General features: G+C 53.7%; 2 protein-coding genes across 3 annotated transcripts in view; both read left to right on the forward strand.

The window, feature by feature from the left end:
• Positions 1 to 2,448: 2,448 nt before the first annotated feature.
• On the forward strand, positions 2,449 to 10,824 carry CREG1 (cellular repressor of E1A stimulated genes 1). 2 transcript variants are annotated; one of them, XM_024579183.4, is made up of 4 exons: positions 2,450 to 2,863; positions 5,545 to 5,664; positions 7,321 to 7,505; positions 10,316 to 10,824. In XM_024579183.4, the coding sequence occupies exons 1-4, from the start codon at positions 2,510 to 2,512 to the stop codon at positions 10,317 to 10,319; spliced, it is 663 nt and encodes a 220-aa protein (XP_024434951.3). In that variant the 5' UTR covers positions 2,450 to 2,509; the 3' UTR covers positions 10,320 to 10,824. The 2 variants fall into 2 exon arrangements, with proteins under 2 accessions (XP_053771568.1, XP_024434951.3); XM_053915593.1 differs by lacking the exon at positions 10,316 to 10,824 and having other exon boundaries at positions 2,449 to 2,863; positions 7,321 to 7,509.
• An 8,244-nt stretch (positions 10,825 to 19,068) lies between these two features.
• CD247 (CD247 molecule) overlaps positions 19,069 to 23,172 on the forward strand; it is a 59,317-nt gene continuing 55,213 nt past the window's right edge. Inside the window, exon 1 of the mRNA XM_024579315.4 lies at positions 19,069 to 19,282. Coding sequence (XP_024435083.1) covers positions 19,225 to 19,282 — 58 coding nt within the window. The 5' untranslated portion in view covers positions 19,069 to 19,224. The remainder of the gene's footprint in view (positions 19,283 to 23,172) is intronic.

Here is a 23,172-nt window from a genome sequence, read left to right on the forward strand (position 1 = left end):
GAGCCACGGAAGACAGCCTGAGGACCATCAGCGGTTGGTGCAACCGTCCTGCTACCAGTCATTTTGTGCGCAGTGGATGCCTGCTGGACACCTGGGATGTGGACAAGTTCAAGTCAATGCTCCTGACCTCGATGACACCAGGGGTGGTAGGGACCCAGACAAACGAACGAGGGTCACACCACATGAAAGGGGAGCCTGCAAGGTGGGTTCTCAACCAGGACTGCACCCCGGTGAATGGAGAAGATCCTTATTCCTGGTGGGGACAGAGCTCAGTCCAGGTCGTTCAAACACAGACAGAAAGCCCAGGGGAGAAGCAGCAGGACCCGGAAGGCGGATGCATGCACTCCCGGCAGGCGAGGGGCTTCCCCCAATTCTCCAATGAAGAGGCCTTGCTAACTGAGAGCCAAAGCACCCCGTTGCTATTCTTGAGTGCCTCCATTCCCACTGTTGATTTTGTAAGAATTTCATCAGCTGTTTATTAAGCCAGGCAGTCATTCTGTAAGTATTCATTGAGTGCCTGCTCTATGTGTTGGGACATAGGACAGAGGTGGACAAGACAGACAACATTCCTGGTCTCCTGAAGGTCACGTTCCAGCCAGGGACTGAGTAGCAAGTCACTAAATAAATTCACACGGTGACCACACTGTGTGATGATTGCGGTGACAGAAACAGGCAGGGTGTCCATGGAGAGGAAGCCCCCTTAGAAAGGGTGACATCTGAGTGGAGATCCAGACTGGCAGGAGGCGGCCATATCTGTAGCTGAGGGAACAGCATTTGGGGCACAGGGAACAGCCAGTGCAAAGACAGACCCTGAGAGGAGGTGTTTCATGCTGGTTGAGGGGGGTGCAGTATAGACCCCAGTGTCCTGCTCCAATGCAGGAGACCAAGCCCCAGGCACCAGTTTGGCGATGCAGGTAAAAGGGGGCCATTGTGGGTTTGTACACCAGCACCAAGTGCTACAGCAATAAACAAAACAAGCACTTTTTTACCTGCTTGCAAAATAATGATTCACATTATTAAAACTTACAAAAGTCGCGTTAATAGACAAATTGAATATAGAGCCAGAGGAGGTGTCCAATCATCTAGCCCAACCAACTCCTCATTTTTGATGAGAAAACTGAGGCCCAAAAAGGTGACACGAAAACCCCGTAGCCACATAGTGGCCGCGGGGAGATTGGAACTCCGACTCGGCAACTATGGATCTCTCTTTCCTCAACAGGTGCAGGACGCACTGTTTGCCATTGGCAGCCACTCCCACTATTTGCATTAAGTATTTGTTTGGAAAATGATACACCTGATTTTCCTCCTCTTAAATTTCCCCCCCGTAGTTTCCCATCCAGCCTAAAGCCCTTCCAAACTCAGCTGTTAAAAAGGAAACCAACTTTGGGTAAGAGTGGTTCACACGTGTGACACCCAGGCCCCCCACTAAAGACTCTTGCCGGGGAACCTGGGAATCTTGGCTGCATTTAGGGAGCTAGTTTGAGACAGGAAGCAGAGACTTTGGCTCACCCACTTGTCTCCCACACTGCTCACCTGACTGGCCACCAGCTGCTGAGTGAAATGACTGCACCTCTGTCGCACTACAGCCTCCGAGGGCCGGCCAGAACCAGACTTACAAGCTGACAAACTCCGACAGGGACCCAACGGGCAGCATTCAGGGTGACAGCCACGAGGGGGACTTGAGGCCAGGCCCAAAAGGTTAGGATTCACTGTGAGGAGAGGGGACCACAGCTTAAGATGATAAAGGATGAGGTTCGGTGGGAGGAGCTCATTCACCCATTCCCAGAATATCAGAATGAGGAGGTACCCCTGAATGGAGGGGACCTTGTTGGGAAGAGCCAGCGGAAATACTACTTAGGTGGACTGAGAAGGATCAGTAAGGACAACTAAAACCATTGGCCCCCAAGCCTGATGACTGAACAGATCCCCGAATGGTTCCAATGAGTTTAAATTCGCGCACGGAAGGAACACAGAGGACTAACCATGCCTTGTAGGTCCTAAGTTTGCGGGCTTCTGCCCCTTACCCCTGGGACCCTTGCTGCACTTTGGTGCAGAGAGTGAAGGACACAGAAAAGGGGAACTTGTGCAGAAAATGCAGCATTTCCTCTGCGATGCCACAGACTCGTATCCAAAAGTATTCAAGGAAGGCGCCCGCGTGTGCGTGTGTGTGCGCGCGCGCGCGCGCAGAGGCTGGTCCCTTCCCAGAAGGATGACTTAGGCAAGTTGTTTAATTTCTCCGAGCCTCCGTTCCTCCTCGTGTCAAACAAAACAACGTCCCACTGAGGAGCGTTTCGCAATCCCTACAGATCCGCGGGTGGAGCTGCCCGCAGGCAGGCAGACCTGGCACGCAGGTTGCTTGGCGACCAAAAACCCGCCCCTCCGCCTCTGGCTCCGATTGGCTCTTCTAGGAAGGGGCGGGACCTGCCCCGCGGTGGGCGGGACCCGGGCGCACTGCTAACACTAGGCAGCTGGAGGTCGCGGGCCCCGGACTGTTGCCGGAGTCACCGCCATGGCCGGACCTGCCCGTGGGTCTGCGCGCCCGCTGCTCGCCGCCCTGCTGGCGCCCGTGCTGGTGGCGCTGCTGGTGGCACCGGCGCGGGGCCGGGGCGGCCGGGGCCACGGGGATTGGGACGCCGACGCGCTGTTGCCGCCGCTGCCGCCCCGCGAGGACGCGGCGCGCGTGGCCCGCTTCGTGACGCACTTCTCCGACTGGGGCGCGCTGGCCACCATCTCCACGCAGGAGGGGGTGCGCGGCCTGCCCTTCGCCGACGTCCTGTCGCTCAGCGACGGGCTCCCAGGCAAGGGCAGCGGCGTGCCCTACTTCTACCTGAGCCCCCTGCAGCAGTTGGCGGGCGACCTGCAGGTGAGCGTGGGGCACCCCAGCCTTTCCAGGGCCGCCGGCACCTGGCCGGGGGCGACTGTGCTCACGCCCCTGACTCTGCGCTTTCGCGCGGGCGGACGGGCTCTGCAGCGCCCCAAGTGGTGGGCAGCTGACTACGGGGAAGGCTTTACATGGAGGGCGTCGAGATCTTTGGGAATTTCAGCCCTTTGCGCGGCCTAAGGGGTGTTTTTCTTTCTGACCCCTCCTTTGAAGTGAGAGTTTTTCCCCTCTGCACCAAGAAGCTGTAGGGCGATTATTGCCATCTTTAGCCCCCGCGAGCACACTGGCTACCTCGGCAGGAGGCAGAACTGATGGGAAATCCATCTCCTCCTCTCCCTTGGCCCACCTTTTGTGGGCAGGGGCCAGGTTCACAGCTCTGCTGTCCCAAGAGACCTGTCTCAGACACTTTGGGAGGCCAGAGCCACACAGGGTCTGGGACTGAATCCCAATTGGGTGGAGGGTCTTTTTGACAAAGACCTGGGATTTGAGGTTACCTGGGAAGGTACAAACGTCACTGATGAGATACGGTGAAAGAGAAAGTGGTATTTGATTAAGCACCTGCTGTGCGCCAGGTGGACCGTCACTCTCCAGTCACCCTGTCTTTGCTGACCCTTTGAGGAGGTTTTCCTCTCCTCATCCGAAGGCCGAGGTAGGGCAAGGAACTTCCCCAACGCCAGTGGCCAACTGGAGTTTCACCCCAGTCCACCTGCCTTCAAAACTCAGGGCACAGACGGGCGGCTCAGAAACTGAGTATGTCAACCAGCCAGTTTTCTTTGGCTCACACAGAGTTCTGTTTTTATTATTATTATTGTTATTATTATTATTATTATTATTATTTGAGTTAGTCACCATCATTTAAAAATTGAGAGTTCAATTAAAAATCTAAGTTTGTAACTTCCTGAAAAATTGGAAGGCCTAGTGTTGGGGAAGGAACCACATTTTCTGACCAAAAACAGCAGCAGCTGCCTCCTCAGCCTAGGTGACCTGCCCGTTCACCGTTCACCGTCCTCCCCCGCCCAGCCCACTTGGCTCCCCGAGTGTGAGCTCGAAGCAGGCTCATTCCACCCGCCAGTGGGGCTCAGACTTGGCTGCAAATACACTTGCCTGGGGAGACTAAAAAATGCCATGCCAAGGCATTTTGTGGAAATACATTTTACTAAGCCTCTCCCCCAAACCCTTCCCTGATGCTTCCGATGGTGGGGGGAGGGGATTGAGAACCACCGTTCTACACGATGTACTTAAACTCAGAGGTGCAGGGACTCTGCTGTGACCAGTGGTTGGCAGGTGGGGCTCCAGCCCAGGTCTGACTCATCGGGGAAGAGACAGTAGGGAGAGCTCCACCCAGGACTTCTGGTCTCCAAGATGAGGTGAAGAGGTGTAGCCACATCAGAATCAGTCTGAGTCCATCCACTATCCAGTCGAGGTTGGCTTACAATTTCTACTTCTGCTCCCACTTCTGACCTCTGTCCACCCTGCCCACCAGCTCAACAAGAACCACTCACCCCCTCCCCTCAGAAAGCCCCTCCTTCAAGCAAATTGGGTTCCTCACTACTCTCGGTCATGTCTTGCACGGTCCCAGTTCTGTCTTCTTTCAGTCACAGGCCCCTCGACTTTAGAACCCTAGTTTTGGATACCTTAGAGGCTCCCTAGGCTTCCATATCGCTGCAGGCTATGCTGACAGCTATTGACACTGACCTTGAAAACCACTGAACTGTACGGGTCACTGGGCAATCCGTTATGTGCTGCCTTTTGATGTCTTCTGTGTTGTTGTTTTGCATTATTTAAATTTTATGTCTGACTTTCCAACCAGATTGTCAACTCACAGAAGGGAGAGACCTTGTCCCCGTGCCATGCCCCACTCTTTTTCTGCCTCTCCTGGGGGCCATGCCGAATAATGTGTTGACGGCAAGCACTTGGCTCCGTGGTTTCCAGGAGACCTCTTTCTGACTCACTGTTTGGACGGGTCACCGTAGCGTGGCAGAATCCCCCACCCGAGACCCTGGGAGTCTGAGGAGCCGAGCGGTCTCAAACGCCACGTGTGTAGTTTGCTGCGATCTGTCAGCAAGAGTGCCTTTGGTGAACCTGACTTCCGAATAAGAAAGAACTAGGAATGGTGCTTGCCTCACTCTCTGAGTGTAAGCTTTCTTCTCTCGGCGTTAGGGCGAGAAGGAACAGCTTATCCCGTTTTGAAATCCCGTGACCAGCTGGGCCGGCACAAGATAACCAGGAAGCGTGACTCAGCTGCTTTTCTTGCTGAGACTGTATCATTAGCTAGTGGAGCAACTGGTGTTTTCAGGCACTAGTTTCTGGTTAATGTCTAACCCTTGAGATATGTCCGCAAACGGATAGACCAGCCTTGTACTTGGGTGGTACTGTAATTATAATTCCTCTGGGGAATACAGGACAAGTAAAGAGTTGAAAAGGCGTTTAAAGAACTCTCACTTAGTTCATTTAAACCACGAATGCCCCTCCCCCTCTTTGGAGAGAGGGCCGAGATTATTCTCTATCCAAAGAGTCATTGCCCCAGTGGAAGGTGGTGTTTTATGACTCATTGTTTTATGGGAGACCGGTCAGGCTGGGGGACAGTGTGTACGGGACTTGTGAAATTGGCTACCTCTGCAGAGACAGTCTTTTACGAGGGGGTCTTTGTTTCCGCCCTGCAGGAGAGTCCATATGCCACGCTGACCATGTCTTTGGCCCAGACCAACTTCTGCAGGAAGCACGGGTATGACCCCCAAAGTCCCCTCTGCGCTCACGTCATCCTGGCCGGGACCGTAACCAAGGTGCGTGGTTACCTGCAGACACACCGACTGGCTGCAAAGGAGCACTGTCTTGCTAACTATGAGGGAAGAGACAATTTGGGGATAAAGTAAAACGGATTGGTGATTGAGATGCAGAATCAGAGTATGTTCTAATGTGTAAAGTAATTTCATAGGCAGTAAAAGATTTTTTAAAAATATTTATTTTTAGAGAGGGGGAGAAACATCAGTGTGTGGTTGCCACTCACACGCCCCCTACTGGGGACCTGGCCTGCAACCCACGCATGTGCCCTGACTGGAAATTGAACCGGCAACCCTTTGGTTTACAAGCTGGCACTCAACCACTGAGCCACACCAGCCGGGGCACAAGCAGTGAAAGTTGTGATCAGCTGCTTACCTATTGGTTTTCAACAAGACATTTGTGAGCAGAATGAACTATTTTTTTGAGGGCAAACAGAGCTAATAGCTATAAAGCCCCTAAGTAAAGAACAGCTGCCAACAAAAGCTTACTCCCTGGCCACTGTGTGCACTGGGCCACATTTGCCGGGTTGGGGTTCCCATCTCCCTATTGTGGTGGTGGCTTAGAGCAGAGAGCGCCCTCAGCAGGTTAGAAGGGGAGAATCCGTCGGTACAGTGAGTCCTGGGTGTGCATCTCCACAGTTTGGGGTGAGTGCTGCCAGGAAGAAGTTCAGTCAGACCTTGGGAAGGGCAGAGGGCAAGGTGTCCTGAGCCCCCAGCTGATGGTGAGCCAGCAGATTAGCTTCTTGATCTGTCAATCACAGTACCAAGGACAAGTTTGTTTATGGTCCCTAAGTTCTACCTGTTGGCATCTCTGCAGGTGCCCATCCTTCCCCAGCAGGGGGCAGCGAGGAGCCAATGGTCCTGACTTCTAAGTGTGTCTTCTAAAGGTTTCATGTCTGCCTCTCGTGTTTGACACGTGCTGGCCCTGGGACAACTGTGCTAATGGTGCAGGTCCCGAGCCTGGGGACACTTTGTTCTAGGACCTTGTGCCGGTTAGTCTGATGGCTCAGAATTACTGCTTAGCCCTGAAAACTGGGACTCGGGATGGTATCCACCTCCTCATGTCCGTTCTCGCCAGCTTCTGAAACCTCCCTCGTTGTCTGTGTTTGCCCAAGCTTCCTGTATCTCCTCCGGATTCCTTAAGTGTGTGGTCAGGATGTACAGTAGATCTTAAAAGTTCTCAACACAAAAACAAACAAAAGGAAAACACGAGGAAAACATTTTTTTTGGAAGTTCAAGTGGCGATGGATATTAACCAGACCTGCTGCGGGTGTTAACGGTTCCACGGTTTTTACAGGGGTGGGCAAAACAGGTTTGCAGTTGTGAGGGTGCGAGACAGAGTTTGTTTGTGTGTTGTTGTTATTATTTCTTAATTCTTCATTATTTATTAGGTACTGTGTTGCTTTCCATACAAACGACTGTAAGCCTACGTTTGCCCACCCCAGGACATGCCTCCGAGCATGGAGTTGTGGGAAACAAACACGATGTCATGATTACATAGTAACTGTTACAAAGTGAAAATGAAACAAAAGATCAAGATCTGTAACTAAGTCAACGCCGTAGGATTTGTATGTAGGACGCTAGAATCGCGCCCGGTTAGCAGACGAGAAAAGACAGTGTCCCCGCCGTGAGAACGCTCATCTCCCGTGTGTCCTTTAGGTGAACGAGACAGAAAGGGACGTGGCGAAGCAGGCGCTGTTCACCCGACACCCGGAGATGACTTCCTGGCCTTCCAGCCACAACTGGTTCTTTGCCAAGTTGAACATAACCAACATCTGGGTGCTGGACTACTTCGGCGGACCCAAAATAGTGACGCCCGAGGAGTATTATAATGTCACCTTCCAGTAAGTCCTCCTTATTGCGCAGCCCTGATCGGGTCCTTAAGCCAGGGGTGGGGGGTGACCACTTCAGGTGCCATGGACTCCTGCGACAGCATTTTTGAAATGCACACAGTGCGTAGCATAACAAAGGCGACTACTGTGTTGGAGCACATTCATCAAAATGTGCCTTGTGACCACGGTATAGTAACATGTGGCTCTTTAAGGAACACACTAACGAAGATGTCTCAGGGCTGTGAGGGCTGCCAGCAGGGTTTCGAGACATCTGCACCAGCCCTCCTGTGAGTCTGGCATTTGTCACAGATATGCCATCCACAGGTGGCTTCTCACCTCTGTTCACCGAAGGAAAGGATACGTTTCCACCAGAGCTCGGTGCCAGTGCAGCCTTGTTCCCCGCCCAAGTTCACAGATGCCCTGAATTCTCTCTGCAGTCTAGACGTCAGGCTGGGACCCACTTTCAGGCTGTGCCGCGAGGCTCTGCATGGAGCCCAGTTCTGACCTGTGACTCTCACGAGAATCAGGCACCTCGCACCGAATGACCTTCACCTGAGTCTGAGCATGTGACCCCCATCCCCAGCAGCCCCCATCCTGGGAGCACCTGTGGGGCAGAGTGGTTTACGCCCCCAGAAGTGGACAGCAGAGGGGAGGAGGCTGAGACCGCAGGGGCCTGAAGACAGCATTTCTGAAAGGGCGGGAAAGGAGGTGTGCCCAGAGCTTTGCAGTTCAGTCAGGGGTGCAGCGAAGGAACACGGGCACTGGTGCCTTCCCAGGTGACACAGGTAACTAACTCTGGCCTACCTGACATCCTCACAGCCTCCGGGATGGTGATGACCTCCCCAGCAGCAACAGTAACTGCACACGTGTGTTTGCTGAGCTTTGCTTAGCGTCTGGGTGCAGCCTGTGTGGCTGCTTCGTCTGTATCAGCCCACTGACCTCCCCCTGCACCGCAGTCCCCGCACTCAGTCACCAGTTCCTTGATGTCGGTGAGACAGGGCGCAGCCAATGAGTGGTGCTCAGGGCTTCCAGCTCAGGTCCCCCCTCCCTTGGTGGCTTGCCCGGCACAGCCTCCTCGCCATGGTGACGGCTGTTGGCAGAGGTGAGGGGGAGGATGTTGAGCCGGAATGGGAGGCAGAAGCTCACGTTTGGGCTTCCACTGCCAGCACTCCCGTCTCCAGGCCCTCGCCGACCTGCTCACTTCCCACCACGGCTGTAAATGTCTTCACAGCCAAGCTCAGCTTTTATGTTGCTTTAAAAAACAAAAACAAAAAAACAAAAACAACCCTAAACGTGGTCTAGGACAGTGCAGGGCACAGGGCAGGTGCTTTGTAAATACTGGCAGCTTGCCAGCCGGATGGTTTGAGACGGAGATTCTCAGCCTCCTATTTGAAGAAAGAACCCACGAGCATGAGCAGAAGGGCCACGGGCCAGTGGTTGTCTTTTGGGCTGGCAGAGCCACCTTATTTTATGGGGACACAGCGGTGGCAATTACATGACGGCCGGCACCAAATTACCAGGGAGGGCAGCCAGTAGGGTGACTGGCCCGCTCTTCAGGGTTAAAGCTGACTTTTACGGGACAGAACGCCCTCTGCAGTACAGTTATCTTTGTGTAAGTAACATGCCCGGGGGCAGCGCTTGCTGCAAGAACGAGATAAACACGTGTTTTCTCGTAAGTCTCCGTGCCGAGTGAGTGAGTAAGGTAAGCCCAAGGTCCCCACTTTATTGCCCTGGCAAGTGGGCCTTTTCTGCAGCTCAGAGATAAGATGGAGCCCTTTCTCCTCGTCCTTTGGACAAGGGGACCAGAGCCGACACCAGGGCGTGGACTCCCCTCCTCCACTGACCCAAGGCAGCACTCTGGAATTCCCGGGGAGTGGATGGTAACATCTGTTAGGGCCGAGGGCCTGCACATTCCCTGGTAACCCCTCCAGGGGCCTCTCGGAGCTTCCCCAGATGTCAGCCACCTTGAGGGCTCGCCCGCGTTAGATTTGGGGGATGTTCTCTCTCTAAATACCAGAGAGCCATTTACATCCAGGAATCTGTCACACTCAGAGGCGTCTGTTGCAAAGGCTTCAGCACAAACGCCCCTGGGCAGAGCAAACGAGGGCCTAAGGGAGTGTGCTTTGCCGCGCCGGCCTGCTGGGTCAAGTCCCCATGGGCGTATCTGCACAGGGAATCAGGTTTTAGGGTTTGCGGAAGTGTTTGCTGACATCCTTCCATAAGCGGATCTCACCTCCACTCCTGGTCGAGTCTCAGCACCAGGCCTGTCCCTGCTCCTCTGCACCCACCTGGCCCCTACTGAGGACGGAGGTAAGGAGAGGCCATGGACTACAAGCTTGCCTGGTCTCCTGTGCCTGTAGACAGAGTCTCTGGCAGCCGTGTCAAGGCTGCAACAGGAAAACGGGTCACGGCCTCCCCCCACCCCCGACGGTTTCAGCGTCACGGGGCGCTGGCTGATGGGGCTCTTTTGCTCTGATGTTCGGGACCCTTCTGGTCTTAGCTGTTTTTGCCTTTTAAACATTCAGATAGTCTGGAGTGAGAGAACCACACGGCCCGAATGCTGGGCACTCACCAACGCACCGGCATCATCCTTGGACCAGAGGGACGCTGGCTGCAGCGGGGGCTTCTCGGCTCATCGGTGGCAGACCCCAGGAGTCTTGGGCGATGCCGCTTCAGTACACGGAAGTGGCTGAAATTAACTCAGAAGCCTAAACTGTTAGACCAGGAGTTCCTCTAGTCCTTCCCTAGAGCGAAGTAACTTTTAGGATTTGTCAACTCAGTTTAATGAAATACCTCTTCTTTCTCTGTCTCTCCCTGCTCAGGTGAAGCAGAATTGGCCGACTGTAGCCACACAGGTGACGTTTTTGGGAAGTTTCAAACAGACTTGAAGGGCGTCGGGGTTCTCGGTGGACCGAGCCCCAGAAGATCCGCCCACTGGCTTTCCCCCGGGGGCTGGGGGGCTCGCTTGTTTGCAGAACCACGTTGCACTGGTGCTGGATTTCTTGGAAGATGAGGTTGCTAACTTTTGTAAATGTGAACGCGTAGTTTCGGTACCTAAACACACAGTTTCAGAAGACGAGATAAGATCCCTCCTGAAGAGGTGTGGCAGGAATCAAGCCCCTGAGCCTTCCTGTGGCTCAGAGACAGGACTCGATGCCGGCATTATGTTTGAAAACAGCAAAGAAATCCAGCAAACAGCTTCTGGCTAAGAAAAAAATGAGTTGCGTTACACTTGGCAAAATAGGCTTCCCGTTCGAAGCTCCCGTGGTTGAAAGCATTGTTTTAATGGTGTGAGTTGGATGCGTTTTTTAAACAGATGTTCATGCCCATGCCCTCTTGCCCAGGCCGCTACTGGGACACTCTGTGTCTTTATTTGACGCCAAACACCAGCTGATTCAGAGCTTCACGAGTCATTCGACTCTTCCCCTTTGGTGACCTGCTCACCACATCCTAAAATTGGGCCACGGCCCTGGCCGGGTGGATCAGTGGGTTGGGGCGCCATCCCCTACACCAAAAGCTGTGGGTTCAATCCCCAGTCAGGGCGCCTACGGGAGGCGGCCCATCAATGTTTCTTTCTCCCTCTCCCTCCCACTCTAAAATCAATGAACATGTGCTCAGGGTTAAAAAAGTTTTTAAACATATTTGTATTAGGTCAGATGCAGTTATCACAGAGGAAAGCCAACCCCTGCGTCCCAGCAGGTGGTACTGATCCAACCGGCTGAGTGTGTTCCCGTTATGTTCTGAAGGGCCACGAGAGGGCAGACTAGACCACTTTTTGGGCCATGCGAGTTCCTTTTCCAGCAGAGCTGGTCAAGTCCCTATACGTAACACTGTCGCTGGGGTTGGGGGTGCCTGGCCTCGATGAGATGACACCAGGGCAAAGGCAGCTCCTCGAGGATGGGAGGAGACACCAAGGCCCCCAAGTCACATGCACATCCTACAGAAGAGGGACAGAGCCCTGGCTGTCACCTGCAGGGGCATGAGTGTCTTGGAGGAGGACTGGCCTTGTCCCAAAGGGCCAGGCAGCTTCTCCCGAAGAAAAAATGGCCCTGGCTGGTGTGGCTCAGTGGACTGAGTGCCAGCCTGCAAACCAAAGGGTCAAGGGTTCGATCCCCATCAGGACACATGCCTGGGTTGCCAGCCAGGTCCCCAGTAGGGGGGCGCAGGAGAGGCAACTACACATTGATTTTCTCTCCCATTCTCCCTCCCTTCCCCTCTGTCCAAAAATAAATAAATAGATCCTTAAAAAAAAAAAGAAAGAGAGAAAATGCCAATAGAAGGAGGGGGTGACGGAGGAGCCTGGGGTTCCCGAGCCCAGCGGGCCGCATTTGGTGGAAACCATCTTGGCCTTGGATCTGTGCCAACTGCCCAAGGCCATTGTCTTTGCCAGACCACAGCCAATGATCACAGTGGGCCCTGTCTTCCAGTCCAGGGTCCTTGCAGGTCCGTGGTGGGGTGGAGAAAATCCTTCATGAAGCGGGGCGGGACTCGGCGAGACCCACGCAGAGACATCCTGTCTTGCTGCTGTGATGTCTCTGCTGTTAGAGCTGCGTCCCCCTTCTTAGTGATACTCAGACCGAAGACACAAAGCGGTCGAAGAGGGGACTACTTTCCTACAACCGGGCGCGTTTTCAGTTTTACTACTAAAACCAAAACCCAGCATTTTACTCCGTGTCGAGCTGGTAAGTCAGTATGTTTTAGGGAAATTCCAAATTGTCACTTCAGGCCTGGGCGCCCCGCACCTTGTCATCGACAGGACAATTCTAACTTACGTCCTTTGGGGAATTCAGGGAGGTGTACACCAACCAATGATACTTCACCTTTTTCCTAGTTTTCCCTTCGTATTTATAAGATGTGTGGGAAAGATGGAAAATACGACAAGTTTTAAAGATGTATAATCTCACCAGCCAGCGAAGCTGCTGACATTTTCACGGGTCTCCTTCCAATCTTTGCTTCGGAGAAGTGTTTCAACATCCTGACATTAGGTAATGAGATCGGGCTGCACGTCAAGTGTGCCCCAGGCTTCTTTTGCTTGTCACAAGCTGATGTCACTAGAAGCTGTCAGGGCGGCTTAGGGTGGCTGCAGAATATCTCATCGGACCGTCCTCTGCGTCCACCAAACGATGGCCTGCGTTAGCACCCTGGTGCTGGACACGGAAACGCTAGTCGAAGTCATTTAAGCAACAAGAGGAATTCACAGACCTTAAAATAATCCTTCAAGACTCGTCTTTCCCCCACTGCTGGGTCCTCTTTCTGCCACGTGGGCTGTGATTGCAGTGGAGAAGGGCAGCCTTCTGGCTGGGGGGTGGGGGGCTGTTTGTGAAGGGTCGCTCTCTCAGCAGTGAGGGCTCTCACAGGCCCAGCCCGGGTTTCATTCGGGTGCTGCCCTGAAGCTGGGGGTTCGGCTCAGCGGGTCAGAGCCACGGGGCCGAGGGCAGGGGGTGCTGGAGAAGCTCTGTTGACAGAGGGACCCTGGCCAGGCTGAGCCAAGTGCCGCCACCGCCCTGTCTGCTGCTTTAACATTTAAGTCCTTTCCAAGTTCTCCCTGTTGTGAGAGACGGGCGTGAAGTATTGGGTGGGCCAAACAGTCCACAAAATAAAAGACACACTGTTCATTTTCACCAATAACTTCATCGATTTGGGTATTTTGAGTATGTCAGCTTTTTCCTGCTACTGGCTTCTAGTGGGTAGAGGCTAGGGGTGCTGCTAAACATCTTCCAATGCCTAAGACAGCCCCACAGCAAAGAATTATCTGGCCAAAATGTCAACAGTACCAAGAAACTTCCCAAACCACTTTTGACACATTGGATCAGTCATAACACCTTTCTCCATACACCGCACAAATCTTGTTTTGCATTCCGGTTGTGTTTTTACCTTTCTTGAAATAATAAAGCATACTATGCCCAAAATGTTGCTTATTTTATTCCTTCTTCAATATTAAAATGGCTACACAAAAATTCACCAATTTTGATGAGTTTTTTAAAAATGCACGTTGATAGGACGGCTGTCACAAGGCAATCTAACAAAATTGTTAAGGATGAAACTGAAACAACTCAGCGCTATGAGAGACATCGTAGGAAATAACCAAACGGACTATTTGGCCAACACGATACTGTCAACATCTGCGTTTATTTCCCCAGAGGGATTCCCAGCAGCGGGACAGAGCTGCTGGCACACGTCACAAATGGCCCTGAGGAATTTCTGTCACTTAGTCCCGTGAGAGGGATGTGAGTGCTCGCCCAGTGCCCCGGACTTGACAGGTGAGGATGGGATTAACTTTAGGTTACTGGTGACTTTGGACACCTAAAAACCCAATACACACTAGCTGCTTTTCTTCCCTTTGCTTCAAATATCAGTGAGTAACCTACAATTTGAGTTTTCTCAAAAGTAAGAGTTATAGCCCTGGCCGGGTAGCTCAGCTGGTTAGAGCATCGTCCTGGTACATCCAGTTTCCAGGTTCGATCCCCAGTCAGGGCTCACACAAGAATCAACCAATGGCCCTGGCTGGTGTAGCTCAGTAGATTGAGTGCGGGCCTGTGAACCAAAGAGTCACTGGTTCGATTCCCAGTCAGGGCACATGCCTGGGTTGTAGGCCAGGTCCCCAATAGGGGGCACATGAGAGGCAACCACACATTGATGTTTCTCTCTCTCTCTTTCTCCTTCCCTTCCCCTCTCTCTGAAAATAAATAAAATCTTTAAAAAAAGACTCAATCAATGAATGAATAAGTGGAACGACAAACTGATGTTTCTCTCCCCTCCCCCCCATCTTTCTAAAGTCAATAAATAAAAAATGTAAAAGTGTTATTATTGCTGTGGGACTTAATTTTATAAAGTGTGCTCATACATTACTCTCCTCCTCCAGGCAGGAGGTCAGGGTCCCCAGATGGTCCCCAGATGCGGGGAGTTCACAGGTGGTGTGGCAGACCTGGTCCCTAACGCTGACTCTGTCTCCAAGAATCCAGGGACCACCAGAGAGCTGCTGGCCACACGCGGGGTCTTGGAAGAGAGGCCCGGCCCCTCCCATCCAAGATGTGTAGGGTAGATGGCGGAAAGGAAGTTTCTGGAACGGTGTTCACAGGGCCCCAGACCATGAGCAGCTCGGGGGGCAGCCCCAAGCAGGAGACAGGGAGCAGATGCTCCCCATGTCGTATGGCTCACCCAGGATTTCAGTGCTGGGAAGAGAGCCACCGCTGATGGACCGACAGCCTCACCGAGATGGAAGATCCAGCACAAGTGACGCGGTGGCGTCGGCAACACGACTCAAGAAGACACCCCTTGCTCCTGGCTCGCCCTCAGCAACGACGAGTTGGCATTCGTCTGGGGACAAAGTGCCTTTGTGGGACCCCTGGGCCCGGCACCCTAGGCCAAGGGGCTCAGGAGTACTCTTGGGCACTAGCTAGTGGGGTGATGAACACAGACCTCAGGCTCGACCCGACAGGGGCCCAAACCAGCTCCAGCCCTTCTCGGCCAGGGTCTGGGAGCCCCTGAGAGACCTTCACATCCATGCCCAGGTATCGGGTGTGGGGGAGGTGGGTGAAGTCCCAGCATCCCTCTGGGACAAGAGGTCAGAGCCAGGGTGCTTTGGAGCAGGAAGAGGAACAGCCCGAATTTCCTGCAGCGCCCTCATCTGAGGCACATGCACAGCTGAGGCCCAGAACACCCTTCCCAGACCTGGGCACACGACCTCTCCCACGGGGGTACGAGGCCAGGTGAGCCCTGGTTCCCCAGCCCGTGGATGAAGCTGAAGATGCTCACCCTCTCTCTCTCCACCAAGACCACTGAGTCGCCCGCTGCATGCCTGGGGGACCGGTGGAGACGCAAAGTGGCAGCCAGCACTCTAAGGGCATCGAAGGGGCGGGGTCATGAGCCCCTGGCGGGGAGGTCTTGTCTGTAAGTCCCTGACTGGCCCACGGGCACCCCAGCGCATTGCGCGCGAGGCCCCTCACACCTGGCTCCCCGGGCGCCCCCGATGGCTCGGGGACAGCGAGCAAACAGCCAGTGATCACACCCAGAAATCCCACCAAACCTGTGGGCCAAGGAGAGACCAAAACAAGGGTAGGTCAGAATGATTCTTTCACGAAGACTCACTTGTTTAAAGAACTGCGAGATTTCACGTGTCATACTGGTGTCTCATCACGTCCCTTTATGTTTGGTTGGCTCCCGGCCCCTGCCCTCGAGGGTGGCCTGATTTACTTTTCTGGAAGGTACTGCTGGCTGTCAGCTGAGCCAGCGAATCCAGGGGCTCAGGGCAGCAGCAGCAGCAAGCTCCACCGTGCAAATGCTTCTCACACCCTTCAGAGATTGTTAAAAGATGCTTGCGTGCTGATAAGAGTGATCCAATTTAGAAGAAAAAATAATAAAATTCCAGAGAAAACTTCTGGAACGATGTCCTTGGGAGGCAAGAAAGGATGGAACCCGGGGGAGGGGTGGGTCCAATATTTAGGCAAAGGAAAAGCCCATCGTTGACATTTTCATTTCGATGGATCTTACTATGAGGGATGCTGAGAACGTCCCATTCGTGCCAAAGCCATTCATTACTTCCTCTCCCTTGGATTTTCTGCTCATGCCCTTGGCCCAGTTTCCTGATTTGTTTTTATAGCTTCAGCATGAAACATTGGCTGCGATTGGATGATGTCTAGACGCCCTTGAAGTGTAAGAGAACGAAGCCCTTTGCCACAGCGCCCGGATTTCGCCTAAGCGGAATCTTTTGATGCGTAGCCCGCCTGGCTTCTTTCACTCGGTACAATGACTTTGAGATTCAGCCACGTTGCTGCGTTGCTGGTGGTTTATTCGTTTTTATGATTAAGCCTTAGTTTGTCGAATGGATACGCCAGCGCTTGCTTATCCTTGCCTCTGCTGATGCGTTACTTCGGTGGTTCCAGTTTGGGGTTCCTACAAACACAGCCGTTGTGGATGTTCACGAGGAGTCTGTCTGTGGACGTGTATTTCCTTTTGCCTTGGGTAGCTGCCTGGGAGGGGGATGGCTGGACCGTGCGCTCAACGTATGTCTAACTTCGCAAGAAACCGCCAAGCTGTTCTCCAAAGCGGCTGTCGTTTTCCATCCTCGTCATCGGTGCCTGAAAGTACCTGCACGGTCTGGCCAACCTTGGTGTGGCCAGTTGTCTCGTTTTAGCTGCATGGACAGCTGTGTGTTTTCCTTCGCGTTTCCTAATTCCTAGTGGTGCTCAGCATCTTCTCGTGGGATTTACCATCACTGGTTTATCATCTTTGGTAACTTTCTATTAAAATATTTTCCCCCTTTTCTCATTGAATTAATTATTACTAAGTTGAAAGAGTTCTTTGTATATTCTGGATGAATTCCTCTGTCTGGCAAGTGTATTTGCAAAAAACTTCTCTCTGTCTAGGGCTTGCTTTTTCATTTTCTTAATGGTATTTTCAACGAACAAAGTTTTTCATTTTGATACAGCCAACTCTATCAATTATTCTCTCTTATGTCTTGTGCTTCCTATGTTAGATCATAAGGATGTCCCCCCTGAGTTTTATTTCAGAAGATTTATAGTTTTACGCTTTGCATTTAGGCCTATGAACCATTTGGACTAACTTTTGTGTATGGTGTAAAATAAGCATTGACATTTGTTATCTTTTCCCGTACAGATACCAGTCGGTCTAGCGCCAGCGATTTAAAAGACTACCGCTTGTCCTTTAATTTTTCCTTGCGCCTTTATCAAAAACCGGTTGACAATACACGCTGGCGTCTGCAGGACCACACGTCCCAGGCGGTGACGGTGTCGCTTTGTAAGGTGTGATGTGGGGCTGTTTCACCCTCCTCGCTCTTGCCTCCGTTTCCCTGGCTGTTCTTTTGCTGGCGTGTTTTAGCATCATTTTTGTATGGAGGTTTACCTCCCGTAACATACAACGCACCATGTTAAAGTGGTTCCTGTTGTATTCACTACGCTACGCACCGTCCCCACGATCCGAATCTCCACATTTCCATCACTCCCCAAAGAAACTTCACACCTGTGCGCGTCGCTAACTTCATAAAATGTGGTCAGACAGCATGTGGTCTTCGGGTCCAGCTTCTTCCACTTCGTAGGATGTTTTCAAAGCTCGTCCATGTTGGAAGATGTAGCAATGCTTCCTTTTTCCCTTTTTATGGTGGAACCCTATTCCATTGTTTGGGGGGACTCCCTTCCTTGGTTGGTGGGTGTTTGGGTTGCTCCCAGTTTGGGGCTCTTAGGAATAATGCTGCCACCAACATTCGTATATGAGATTTAGGGGACATATGTTTTCTGTGCTCTTGGCTATATGCCTCGGAGTGGGGTTGCGGGGTTCCATGACAGCTCTGCTCAGGTGTTTGGGGAAATGCCAAACTGTTTCTAGGGGGCTCCACTGCTTCCCCTGCCCGCCAGCACCACCAGAGCGCCCATCTCTCCCTCCCTCGCCGACACCTGCCTTCTGCTTTGTGGGAGCCACTGTAGCATCTGAGTGGTAACAGTTGCTGTAGTTTTTATCTGCGTTTCCCTTACGGCTGACGCTGTTGAGCATCTTTTCCTGTGCTTGCCAGCTCTTCGTGCATCTTTGGAGAGATGTCTGTTCAGATCTTCGGCTGATTTTTTATTGGGTTACTTTTTTTTCCTGCTGAGTTGTAGGAGTTGCTTATGCGTTCTGAACACTACTTCCTTACCGGTGTGCGATCTGCAAGTATTGCCCCCGTCTGCTGACTGCCTTTCCAGCTTCTCGATAGGCGTCCTTTTTTCCAAAAGTTTTAAAATTTTTGATCAGTGTGTCCAATTTGTCAAGTCCAATTTGCCTATTTTTTCTTCGATTGTTGTCCTTTTGGTGTCTTAGCTGTTATTATGCATTACTTTTTTCAATGGTAACTTTGGAATCGCTTTCCCTTGTTCCAAAGCTTTTGCAGGTATTTTTAGAGGGGTGGATTGATTACTTTAGGGAGAATTGTGGTCTTTTTTAGGGGGAACTTTTTATCAAAGACCCGGCTGTCTTCCATTGTTCAGCAATGTTTTAAAGTTTGTTGCACACAGATTTTATACTTTCCATTAAGTTTATTCCCAGGTATTTATCGTTTTTATTATTGGGAACGACTCCAGTGCTTAACTGTCAACAAGTAACGGAAGGGTTTGACATTGTATTTCCAACTACCCTAAGGTTCAAATTCAGGTCAAGTTCAGGACTGCAGGCTCCGGTCTCCTCCATCAGTTTGCTTTACAGATCAGGACGCTGAGGTCTAGAGATGCTGCCGCCACACTCAAGGCCGCGCAGCCAGCGGGTAGCAGAGATGGCCTGGAAGCCTGGGCCATCTGTCTCTGCGTTCAGCCTCACTGAACCAGGGCTCTGCCGTCTCCCTGGCCCCCGTAAAACACCCGAGTCCAGGAACACGGCAAGTGCCCGGACACGTGCCGGGGGGCTTGCATTTGCCTCGGGACTTATGCCAGCAGTCCAGGTAGGCATTCGGCAAAACCGAGACCAAAACCAGGGGCGGGCAAAGGCGAAGGAGGCAGTGGTTAAGGGGGAAGAAAAGCAAACTGCAGGCAGGCAGGCAGGCAGGCACACACCCCAAACCCTCAAACCTCCAGAGCTTCCTGCCTGTGAGCCAAGTGGGGGTGTGAAGTCAGGCCTGCTGGCAGCCGCCCGCCTCGCAAAGGCCCCTCGTCCCCACTTCCTGAGGAGGCCGCGCAGAGCACAGCAGGCACACACTCCCTGTCTCGCCTTTCTCCCGACACGCTCGCTGGCCCCCCGGGGAAAGGACACCATGAAGTGGGAGGCGCTTGCCATCGCGACCCTCCTGCAGGCTCAGTTCCCGGGTACAGGTAAGGCTGCCGCAGCCATGGCGAGGGACTTTGCAAAACTCTCTGTGTCCGTGGCGGGGATGTGGGGGGGCCGCGGAGGGCTGGAGAGGGCCCAGTGTCTCCTCCGAACCTCGTCCTTCTACGATCAGTGGGCAGCCGAGCAGGGCAGGACCCGGCTCCGTGCTGCCGTCGGCATCTTCACGGCAACCGGGGCGTCAGTTCAGAGGCAGCAGCTCCAAAACACACTCACTCCAGGTGTGGACATTTCCAGTGATCAGAGGGGCGGGGGGGGACGAGGGGGGGACGAGGGTGGGCACCTGAGGTGGGCCCAGGGCTGGACAGAAGCTGGGCAGGATCACAAAATGTCAGCCAGGCCAGGTTTTGTGCTGCGACGTCGCTCTAGTTCCTGCGTCCCCTTTCACCCCCTTGCTGGCTCTGCTGCTCGGTCCCTCTCCTTCTTCCTTCGCCAACAGAGAAGAACATTTCACTCGTTGGTCAGGCAAGGTCATGGCTGTGGCCCTGGCCGACATGAAACGCCTCGATGGGCCAGGGACCAAGTGGGGTTCACGGAGGAGGGACGTGGCCTTCCAGAGTGGGGGGGTCCGTGTCTAGGCTCAGCTCCACACCCCACGACCGGCGCTACCCACTCTCACACAGGCAGCTCCTCACCTGAGGCCACAAAGCCAGACATGCTGCCGGAACACAGGGGGACAGAGGAGAGGATGTGACTTGTTATGCTAACGCCATGAGTGACAGACCAACCAACAAGAGCACTTACTCCTCGCCTCACTCCAGTTCATGGGAGGGAAGCTGTGCTAGCATCCTTTCACCCCCTGTGATGAGGAGGAGACAGGGTGGGCTGTCCTGGGGGGCTGGCGCCATGCATTTTACCAGGAACGGGACGAGCTGTGTTTGGATCTAAAGAAACAGGGAGGGGTGTCCCAAACGTCCTCCCACACCTCCCTGTGGGACGGGTTCGGTGACAGCAGTGGGAGGCAGGAGGCCATCGGCACTTCCGCTCCGTCCCGGGGACCCGGCGCTGGCCTGGCCCAGGGCCTGGGGTTCGAGGTCTGAGTGCGTGTGGGTTTCCTGCAACATCACGTCTCTGTTCGCAGAAAGGCCTGTCCGGGTAGGATTCGCACGGGGCTGTGGGGAGGCCGTCAGAGCCAGCCCGCAGCAGCCTGCAGCAGCCCTCCTGGCATGCAGGGGACAAGAGGACCCCGGTGCCTAGCAGCTGGGAAGTGACTGCCCAGCTGACGGCCGTGGATGCAGGCCCGGGGCCTCGGGCATGGGGGGAGCTATATCACTGTGTGGCCTTTCCTCACGGGTCCACTGAGGACAAGGTTGGGGCGAAGTGGGCTTAGAGGGGACAAAGAAAAGCTACTTGAGTGCTGGTGGCCTCTGAGTGCAGAGAATAAAACCCGCCCAGCAGACAAGCTGGGGCCACGGCATCTGGAACAGCAGGAACCATTCACATTCGTCTCTCCGTGTGGCCAGTGCACAGATGGAAATTTCTGCTCCTTGTAGACACAGCGCAGGGACACACGTTTTTCTGGGTCCTCAACCCACTGCCGTGAGGGGACGGAAAACTCTAAGGCCCAGGGCCCTGAGCGCCCCGTGCAGCCCTGCCACTCTCTGCAATTGGAGGGCAGGCTGCTGCTGGCGGAATTAGATGCCAGGTTCCTCTCTTTTCTTGCTCGGTGAAGTTACTCTCCCCAGACCCTTCACAACATCGACCTTTCTCTAAGCTGCTTCCATTCACATTCGCTTGGAAACGCCCGGGTCACTAGGGTCCAGGCAGAGAGTGACCCTGCGTGTCTACGTGAGGTCTCCCTGGGCTGCCAGGCAGTCACCGTCCCCAGGGCCTGAGGCTGGCGGCAACTGGGATGACGTGCGGACATCTGCCCGCAGAGCCCTCAGCTGCTCGGTGCCTCTAACTCCCCACCCCACAGCCGCCCTTGTCCTTTGCCAGGGGAGGACAGACAGCTGTGACACCAAGCCTCAGGAAACGCAGGCTCCCGGGCTTGTGACCGGCTCTGCTTTTGGCGGGGGGGCAGCTGGATGTGGTTGCTGGGGAGAGTCAGGCCAATGATAGCTCTGCCGCTGGCCTGGCTGTGCAACCTCAGGCCAGTTACTGAACCTCTCTGGGCCTCAGCTTCCCCGCCTCTAGAGGAGGAGAACTCTCACTGCAGAACCGTGGAATGAGATGTGACTGTGGCGTGCCTGATAACACGCTAGACAGCCCATCCATGGTCGCACCAATGATCACAATTGTTACCTCTTGGCCTGTTTCCTTGTTCTCCGTGCCTGGGAGCAGGAAACGGAGCCCCACACTGGGATGGCTAATCTGCTCTCCACTGTGTGGTGAGGCAGCTCGGGCACTTTCTCTGTCCCCTCTGGATTCTGAACGCGCCTCCAATGGCACAGGACGCTGGCGGGCTCCATCCTGGCCCAGCCGAGAGCCCGGGGCCACAGCTGCCGCCCATCCCGGGATGGCCTCCCGGTTTTGTTCTTTAAGACATTTCCTCTGTAGGGGATGCCTCCCACCCCCCACCCCCCCACCCCACCCCCCGCAGAGTGGGAACACGCCTGAGCAATGTGAGCTATCAGCAGTTAGTTAGGGGGTGGACAGGAGAGGCAAAGCCCACCTGGCCACCCCGGGTCAGGGTGGCCCCGAGATCCGAGGCCGTGGTTGGTATGCGTGGAGAGATCCAGGTGCAAACTTCCGGAACAGCAGGTCCCTGTCGAAACTTGGAGCTGGACGGGAGGGGCGCCTTTAAGCGACGCTGGGACAAGTGTTCCGTCGATGGCATTTTCACCAGTGGCTTATTTCCACCTCCAGTCCCCTGGCTCTGCTCGTGGAGGTGAGGGGTTTAGCTTTCTGAATGGCCGCTAGTGTATTTATTGTTACATCTTTCTCGTGTTTGCCTCTGTCTTTAAAAAATGGATTTGAATTTGTAGTGGATGCTCATTTTTACTGTCGAGCCCCCAGACGTGGCGTCCCGTGTTGTAGTAGTGGGAAGGTTCGGTCGCTCCGGGCATGGCCTGGCGTGAGACACGCCCGAACACACACTTGGGGCGTTCCAGCTCTCCCAAACCTCTTCACCTGCGGCTCCGCTGATCGGTCACGTAAACATGGGGGGCAGTGGAAAACAAACTTCTCTCTGCTTGTGCCGGGGCCAGTTCCTCTCCGCGCCAGTGTGATGGCAGGCAATCCGCTGGAGCAAACAGTCAGGCAGTTTGGTTAAAAAATAATGAAACCGCTCACTTGACCTGTTCGTTGAGACAAGAGGGTCACCTGAGTCACCACGGGTACTACGCAGCCATTTCTGCTGGCCTGGAAACCCGAGGACACGCTCCCTGAGGACGAAGCCACCCCAGTCTCGCTCCTCCGTGTGCCCCAGCCCTTAGCCCGGCACCTGGAGTGGATCCCCGAGCAGTACATGGAGGAAATCTAGACGTTTCCATTGAAACAACGTTCTAATGGTTCCCTCTGGGGGAGGGTAGATTGGAGTGGCATTATCTGGGCCTTCTCTCTAGAGGACATGGGATTAAGGTTTTTTACATGAGAAATTAGACTGGTGGGGGAGACACGGCGGTTTGTGTAAAGAGAAGTGATTTGAAGTAGTTGTAAGGATGGTTCGCAGCAGAATCCTACCGTTGCTAAAACATCCTGGGTGGATCCTGTGAAATCCCCTGCGTTCACTTATTTGGGACCTGCGGAAATGGTGATTTCATATGGTGCAATATCTCAAAAATAAATACGTGAGGAAAGATGCTCATTTTTCCGACGTGGCTTTAAAACAAGGGCTAAACAGAAAATAATGAAGGCTAGCCTCGGCGATAGGTAATGAACTAAAACGCGAGTGAAGGGAACCGAGGAGAAAAGTCAGAGTTTGTGGATTATAGTA

Source organism: Desmodus rotundus, chromosome 12 (assembly GCF_022682495.2).
Source record: "Desmodus rotundus isolate HL8 chromosome 12, HLdesRot8A.1, whole genome shotgun sequence".
In the NCBI taxonomy this organism is placed as follows: domain Eukaryota; kingdom Metazoa; phylum Chordata; class Mammalia; order Chiroptera; family Phyllostomidae; genus Desmodus; species Desmodus rotundus.